Below are 8,736 nucleotides of genomic sequence, written 5' to 3'. Positions count from 1 at the left end.
TCCTGCTGCTTCTTGTTCAATATCTTTTTTTATTAGTCTTCTGTGTTCCCAGTGATTGTAACTTTTTTTCTCATTTCCCCCTGTAAAACCATCAAGCTAAAGAATGTCTAGTCTGAGTTAAAACATACCCACACCCGCTTTAGAAAATAAAAGCGCTGCTATTTACATATTCACTTTTGCAGCATTTAAGTCCCCAAATGTGCATTTGTCACAAAGGATTTCATAATTCTAAAGTTGCAAGGTAATACAGTATAGGCAATAGAATATTAACTCTAACTTGGTGAAATTTCCCTTTCTCTGATTTTGACAGAAAGTGCAAGGTTTTTTCAAAGAGAAGGAAAAAAAGAACTTTTTGCACATGCAAGGAAAACTTTACATTGTTCCTTTTGCCAAAAGCATGGTTTCTGGACAAATAACTCCTGGTTCCTCTCTTTCCAACACACAAAGCTCTTTCAGCGACAGCCCAGAAAGACACAATTAGTGCAACAGACCACTGGAGAGGTTCTTAGTAACGAGACAGGCCCAGCCCCCACTCAAGAAAGTAAAGCAGAAGACTGAACCTCTGGGTGGGAAACTGGGGTCTAATCGGCCATCTTGGATCTCATGTGAGCTCACAGTACTCAGAACAGCCCTCTCTGCCTGACTCATCTAAACTGGCTGCCTGTCCTATCCCATAAATCTGTGGAGTGATTAAATTGCACAAACTTTCTCCTTTTTATTTGGCTAGATAAACGTCTTAGGAGAAATAATTCACTTTGCTAATTGAGAGTAGTCATCTGAAATATTCACAGCCGCCAGCTCTGAGGCAGTGCAGCCTGTTGAAAGTTCCAGTGTGAGATTTGGGGATCTGGCTTCTCTCTGCCTTCATTTTGCAAGTTTGTGGCAGTGACATGAATTAGAAATGTCTAAGGAAGAGCAAAGGAATACCTTTCACGGGAGCGTCTTCTCTCCTGCCCAAATGGGTGGCTCAATAGCACCTCTCTGACTCTACGACCATCTTCCTCGTTCATTGTGGTGCCCTATGAATGTCTATCCCGTGGTCCCTGCAGCTGTTCTCGTTTTCTTCCTTCGTCTCAGAGGCGATCAGAGCACAGTAGCTACTGCTCTGTTCCTTTCCTGCTTCTTTTCCCCACCCTGAAATGACCTTGACACCATGACTGGGGCCAAAGTCTGGCTCTCGTCATGTGGCCCGTGTTTCAGCCACTGTAAGTTGTCATCGCTGTCAGCGTCTCCACCCTCTTTGCCAGTTACATAAGAGGCCACATAACGTCTGCTCCCTCCCAAGCTTTTATTAAGCAGAGACGGCCTGAGAGGCCAAGTGGGCAAGAGGTCCGTCCTGGAACCTCGTCCCCTGGGAGGGTGAGTGGCTGTCTCAGCTCTCTGCCTGTGTTGGCAGCTTTAAATACCCGAGGACGACATGTTATGTTTTCGGCCTGAAGGGGCAAAAGAGAAGCAGCCCTTTCAAAATAAGAATTCCCCCGCTGTTTGTTTCCTTTTGGCACACGATAAGAACAGAGCGAGGACACGGTTCTGAGCTGTCAACGCTTCCTCCCTGCTTCCACTGCACCTTCCGTTTGCCAGAAAAAAATTTGCTTCAGTTAAACAAGGGTCTAATGAATAGTCAAAGTAATTGTTTAGCTTGGATATAAGGCCTTAGGTAAACAGATGATTGCTTGAGACCGTGGGCCAGTAAAAGCAGTGCAGTAGGACGCCACTCGTTCTGTTCTCCGGACCAGTGGCCTCTGCTCCTCCAGGGACCATGGTTACTGAATTATTTCTCTCTTCCCACGAGCATATTGAAGCAGTTTAATATCAGAAGGGGCTCATGAAGGCAGGGAGAGGGAGCAAGAACTTTCTATATGAGAAATATATACTGAAAACATTCGTTTTACCCCATTCAAGCTTTGATTCAATAGAACACTGAAGATACGGAATCGTTGGTTGGTTTGTATTTAACTTTTCATGTTGGAGAATTTCTCAGATGCACTGTTAGCCCGCTTACAGTGGTCCTGCCTCCTGCCTCATTAGTATTTTTAATATGATTTCATCCTTCTTCAAAGCAATTAGCTGCCACACCTAAAGGCCAATGTCAGGTTTATGAGTATCTGCTTCCAAGACTATAATAATAGTTACAGAAAGAATGAACACTGCAACGGAACCTTTCGGGCTTTGTAGTTTGTTGCTGTTGCCGTTGATTTGTTTCGTTTGTTTGTTTAGGTATCTTTTCTATCAACATGCTTCACTGTTACTTGTCTCTTTTTCTCAAAAGTGGGCTGGCATCATAAAAAAATTATCTTAATTAAGAGCTTCGGTAAATTAATTGCCAGGTCGTTTGAGTTCTGCTGAATAATATTTTTAATATTCGCTTTCCATTTCTTACTTGAAAATAATAGGTGCCTTGTTGACCCAGAGCAGGATTTGGTTGTCTTATTCATGCAGCCCATTTCCACTGAACTGCTATTTGAATAAACAGCATCTATCTGATTGAATCTCAAATTCATCAAGGGGGTAGATTCCCCTGGTATTTAGTTTCCTGGAATCATGATGAATATATATTTGGTTTATGGGCAACTAGCAATCAGAGCATACATTATGCAATAAAAAGTTAATGCTTAACTGTTTATACAGTTTTTTTATCCTGATGCTATAGGAGAACGGTTGGTTAAGAACATGGGGTTTGGAGCCAGTTCTGAGTTTGAGCACGAGCTCCCCACTCACTAGCTCTGAGCACAGACAAAATGTCAAATTTCCATTAGCTTCAGTTTCCTCATTTGTGAATGGTATAATAATAATAATAATAATACCTCCTTCATTGGGTTGTTGGGTAGATGATATGAGATAACGCATGTAAAATGCTCAGCACAGCTAAGTATCCAATAATGTTAATCATCATGTTATTTTTAAGGCACCTGATAATTTCCTCACAACAATCCTGTGGGGAGGCGGGGGGTTGGGGAATGCTATACAATGCAAATTTAAATATTAGAAAACTGGGGCTTCCCTGGTGGCGCAGTGGTTAGGAATCTGCCTGCTAATGCAGGGGACACAGGTTTGAGCCCTGGTCCGGGAAGATCCCACATGCCGCGGAGCAACTAAGAGCCTGTGTTGCGCACCTAGAGCTGTTTCTCCAAAACAAGAGAAGCCACGGCAATGAGAAGCTTGCGCACTGCAACAGAGTAGCCCCCGCTCGCTGCAACTAGAGAAAGCCCATGTGCAGCAACAAAAACCCAACAGAGCCAAAAATAAATAAATAAAATAAATTTATATTAAAAAAAATATTAGAAAACTGGACCTCGAAGTAGTTATTGATTTGCCCAAGGTCACCAAGGTGGCAAAATGCTGATCCTCTCAGTAACAAGAGTTTCCTGACTCTCAGTGTATCCCCACCGCCCCCGCCCCCCCCCCTTTACCCGTTCCGCCACCTGGTGCTGTCTCCTCACGATTTCTCTAAATCTGAAGTCCAAATCTAAAGTCATGATGATGGGCCACCTCTGCCTTAGACCCTCAGATGGACAAATGGAATAAACTCTGGAAGAGGCTTTAAAACCCACATTGATATTAGACAGAAATTTTCTGGGAAAATAGTGTCTTCAGAACTACAAAGTCAGGATGAATTCTTTGGTAACACTGAGAAGCAAATACTAGTGAGGAAGTGAGTTCCAATTAATGAGCTTGAAACCCATAGGAGAAGCCCAAAGGGATGACACAACAGGTGAACAAATCCACAAGCCGAGCCAGCTTTAGACCAAATGAACACAGTCTCATCTCTACATAGGTTTTCTTTTATTATTTATTTATTTATTTATATGGTTGAGCCAGGTCTTAGTTGCAGCAGGCTGGCTCTTTAGCTGTGGCTTGCTGGCTCCCTAGTTGTGGCATGCAAACTCTTAGTTGTGGCATGCATGTGGGATCTATTTTCCTGACCAGGGATCGAACCCGGACCCCCTGCGTTGGGAGTGCGGAGTCTTAACCGCTACACCACCAGGGAAGTCCCAGTCTGCCTAGGTTTTCAAGTGTGTGTCTATCTTACTGTCACTCATAAAATGTAAAAATTCATTCAAAGGCAGTGCTGCATTTGTTGTATCATTTTTAACATGCTGTATTTTCTTGATAAATACTAAAAGCACAACTTCTATCATGTGGAGGTCTATGGCTTTTTTTTAACTTTAAAAACCAGGTGCGCACACTTCATAGACAAAAAAATCAATGGTATTGAGAGGAGAGATCTTTGCCTACCAAGTTTAACAAGCTAGATTTAAGGACTGGCCCTGCTAATTATAAGCTTAAAGCACCATAAACTCAGGCAGTCAATTAAAGTCAATAGACAAATGGATAAAGAAGATATGGTATATATACACAATGGAATATTACTCAGTCATAAAAAAGAATGAAATTCTGCCACTGCAGCAACGTGGACGGGCCTAGAGAATGCTATGCTTAGTGAAATTAGTCAGACAGAAAAAGACAAAAACTGTATGACATTACTTATATGTGGAATCTAAAAATTAATACAAGTGAATGTATATAGCAAAACAGAAAGAGACAGATACAGAAAACAAATCAGTGGTTACCAGAGGGGAGAAAGAAGAGGGGAGGGGAAAGATAGGGTTATCAGATTAAGAGATGCAAACTACTATGTATAAAATAGATAAGCAACAAGGATATACTGTATAGCACTAGGAATTGCTGTCATTATCTTGTAATAACATTTAAAAGAATATAATCTGTAAAAGCACTGAATCACTATGCTATACACCCAAAACTATTATAATATTGTAAATCAACAATACTTCAGTAAAAAATAATAAAAGTTCAAACATACATAAAGTCAGTCTACTGAGTGCCTTTAAGGGGTCTGAGTCCTGAGCTGGGGCCAGTAGGGTGAATAGCAGTCGTTCACCCTCTTTTCTCAGCTTCTGTTTTCTCACCTATAAAGTAAGGGTAATAATATGACTCTCCCCACAAGGCTACTGTGAAGATCCAATGAGAAAAACAAGAAAATAAATGTACAGTGATGTTTGTGAAAGCGCTTTGTAAACTCTTTAGAGAGTTATAAGCATAAGGTGTTGAAGACAAATCGAGGAGAGGAAAACTCTTCATCTTTTTCTGGTGGCTTTCCTGTAACTATTGACCATCCAGCCCCACGAATTTATCAAATACTCGCATTCTCTTCTTTAATGTCAGATTATATTCGTATTTTTTATGTTCGTATTTTTTATATTCATATTTTTAAATGTACTTTTCCATCTCTTCTCTCCTCCTCCCACTTTACTGTGTTCCATAAATTGTAATGTTCTTTAATATCAATATGGCACTACAGTATCAGATTATACAAAACCTTAAATAAAGCATCAGTATAAAATTCAAAGCAAAGAATAGCCCAAGGGCTCACAGCTTACAGTTTACAAGCCCATGTGTACACAAGGCCCATCTGTGAGGGATATTTTAAACACTGTCAATTGCATGGGTTATAGCTGATGGAGATCTCATCCAGGCTCTGGTTAACTCCAGGAGTTAATGAGAGAAGACTGTTCCTACTTTGTACTCGTAGGCTGAGGCCCTAGTGCCACCTCTTGTCTGGGAACGAGTGGTTTATGGAAGTGGAGGCATCACTCTTGGAACTGAAACCTTCCCCAATTCAAGGCTTCCGGAAATATATTAGGTCTACTATATTTTTACCTCTCCTCTGATTCCGTATTATATGTACTAATTGGGGAATTTGGTCATTATATCTATTCTTGTTAATAGAAGACATTCACTTAGAGTTTGCTAAGTACCAGACAACACACAAAGCACTACAGAGAAATGCAAAACACATAATATGCATGATCCCTGCCTTGCAGGATTGGAGAAGGAAGTAAAACCAGCATTTATTTCCAGGCAGCAAGTGTTATTTTAGATTCTCCAACCAATGACACCTTGAAGTGAAGCAACTGAGGCTCAGAGAAATAAATTTTCTAAGATCACACAGCTAGCAAGTGTCTGAGCCAGGTTTATCCAAGGTCTACCTTGTTCTGAAGTCCACGTGAAACCTTTCCACTCAACTTCACTACTTTCCTTAATCAGGGAAAGTGAATACAGACATTAAAGGAAACCTACAAATGAATAAGGACTAGAAATTCTACAGATTCATAAGTGCAAGGGAGACTGAGGGTCTAAAGTACCCGGAGCTAGACTGGCCCTGATCTGAGCAGATTCTCAAGCAGGTCAATGAATGATACAACCTGAGAAACAAGTAAGGTGGATGCCAGCCAGAAAAAAAACAAAAAACAAAAACAAAAACTGTGCTGGAACCAAAAAAAAATAGCACTGTGGGCAATTAAAACTTCTAATTAGAATAAAAGCTATAATCCCAAGCACACTGTTTTGTCCTCCAGATTAAGATGCTTCATCTTTATGGCACTAGGAAGAATAAAAAGGACTATGGAAACTTTGTAAGTTACCGAAATGTTCACAGACCTATTTTCCAGGCAAATATAAAGGAGTGCTGCTTTGTTTGTTAGAATATTGCCAAGTTCATTACGCTCAGCATTCATTAAATATCCCTTCCCACATAGCGCTCTCTTAAACAAGGTGAATGGAATCATTTTCCCCGTTATTTGGTGTAGGTTCCAGTGACCTAAGTGGGTAAGAGGATTTACAGAGGAAAAGTGAATACACTTGGCAACGTTTTCAAACATTTGCTTGGATTTTGTTTTCTAGGAGATGTACGACTGAGGGGTCAGACGGGGGTTCCTGCCGAACGCCGCGGCTCCTACCCATTCATTGACTTCCGCCTCCTTAACAGTGAGTAATCAAGTGTACCTGGAAAGGAACAAATGTTTCCTTGAAAAAAAAATTCTCATTTCCCTCTGAACTTCAAAACCCTTGGAGGTCCGCCTTCCTTCCTCCATCTCTCCCTGCCCAGTTGCAAATTAACCCTTGGTCTTTCGATTTCCTTAGTAGTGAAGTCATTCGGGCCCTGCCCTACCTCACAGAGCTTCAATGAGGGTCCAGTGAAATCATGCCAGCTTGAGAAATGTAAATCTTGAAAACAGTGAAGCCTGACACGAGGAAGCTATTCCTTCCATTATCCAGGACATTCTCTCCACCTTTAGCCGGGACTAGACTAGAGGAGATTCTATTTTATTTTTAAAACCCCACAGGGTAGCCTATTGTACAGCTGCCCTTAGTAACCATCCATTATCTAATTTTACTTTCTTTATCTAATCTAAGTCCTGAGGTCTGTTCTTGCATCCCTGGTAAAACGCTTCACCATGGCGAAGTCCTTTCAGTCTGCACTTGCTGCTGCTTCCTCCTGTATGACTATAGAAGTTCATTTATTTCTAACTTTCTCCTTCATATACTATTCCTCCTTTGGAGATTTGCTCAACCTCTGGTTCATAGTTCTCTTAATTTCAGGTTCCTTTGGAAACCCAAACCAGTACCAGTCACCCCTCCAGACTTCATGCCTTCTAACTATCACAATCATCCTTCACTTGGGACTTGGGGGTGGGGAATGAAGAAAATGGATAAATTTCACAACTTGCTCCAAGGTTTTCGGTATGTGGTTCTCATAGCACTTCCCATCCATAAATTTCAAAGTGCTGGGTTGTACCCACAAAATATTACTTTCCTTTGGCATAAACAGGTTCAACTAGAGAGGTAATTTGATTTACCTTTGACCCCTGAAAATTCCTAGGAGAAATTGGAACTTGCTGTTTCTGATCCTTAGATCTGCCAAAGGCCAGTGAAAGATGGACATGTGTATTTCTCCTGGTTTGTCCACCTCCCATATCACTGTGCAGTATCTGTTTTTTCAGCTCTTTCAGAGACACAGGGATTCAGAGTAACTCTTTTCATACTAGAGACAACTTCCCCCACCCAGACCCAAAAAAATGTATTTTAGAGGATACAGTCGAGTTCCTAGACTAATGCAATATTGGTTACAGCCTATGGGGAGCTCTGATGGTGTCTCTTACCCCGCCTTATAACCCTGCACGCGTTGTTCCAGCTACCCATGGAAGTTATCCCTTTGACGGCCCCTAGCCTGTATGGATTTCCAGGTCCCAGGCATATGGTCCCACCAAGCAGTTGTGGGGATAAGCAAGGGTCCAATTCACTGTCTCATATAGACCAGGACTCTCAACGGCATCACATACCGAGGGTCAGAGGCAGAAAATAACCAAAAAGCCTCTTTTCAATAGTAAATGAGATGTTATAACATGGGTCCTAATATACACCATGAACAAATTAGGAAAATAGGAGACATTTCTCCTTATAGTTCCAAGGTTCCAAATGATAAACTTTTTTTGTTTATCTTAGTGTTAATGAGCAACATCCACTACTAATGACAGTTATCCTTGCAGGTGGGATTATGGAATATTTAACTGTCTACATCTTCGGTTTCTGTAACACTTGGATTTTTTTTTAATATTCTATAAACTTTTTTTGTTTATCTTAGTGTTAATGAGCAACATCCACTACTAATGACAGTTATCCTTGCAGGTGGGATTATGGAATATTTAACTGTCTACATCTTCGGTTTCTGTAACACTTGGATTTTTTTTTAATATTCTGTTTCACTTTTTAAGCTGAAAAAACTGGAAAATTTTAATTTTTTTTTTTTTTTTTTTTTTTTGGTATGCGGGCCTCTCACTGTTGTTGCCTCTCCCGTCGCGGAGCACAGGCTCCGGACGCGCAGGCTCAGCGGCCATGGCTCACGGGCCGAGCCGCTCCGCGGCATGTGGGATCTTC

At 41.2% G+C, this 8,736-nt stretch overlaps 1 protein-coding gene across 3 annotated transcripts in view; it reads left to right on the top strand.

Annotated features, from left to right (window-relative positions):
* The window catches only part of PDE7B (phosphodiesterase 7B), a 338,881-nt gene that overhangs the window by 251,355 nt on the left and 78,790 nt on the right, over positions 1-8,736 (top strand). For all 3 annotated transcript variants that reach the window (XM_007452971.1, XM_007452970.1, XM_007452972.1), the window contains one exon: positions 6,703-6,786. In XM_007452971.1, coding sequence (XP_007453033.1) covers positions 6,703-6,786 — 84 coding nt within the window. The remainder of the gene's footprint in view (positions 1-6,702; positions 6,787-8,736) is intronic.

This window comes from Lipotes vexillifer, unplaced genomic scaffold (assembly GCF_000442215.2).
Source record: "Lipotes vexillifer unplaced genomic scaffold, Lipotes_vexillifer_v1.1 scaffold155, whole genome shotgun sequence".
In the NCBI taxonomy this organism is placed as follows: domain Eukaryota; kingdom Metazoa; phylum Chordata; class Mammalia; order Artiodactyla; family Lipotidae; genus Lipotes; species Lipotes vexillifer.
This window is presented reverse-complemented; position numbering and strand designations above follow the sequence as displayed.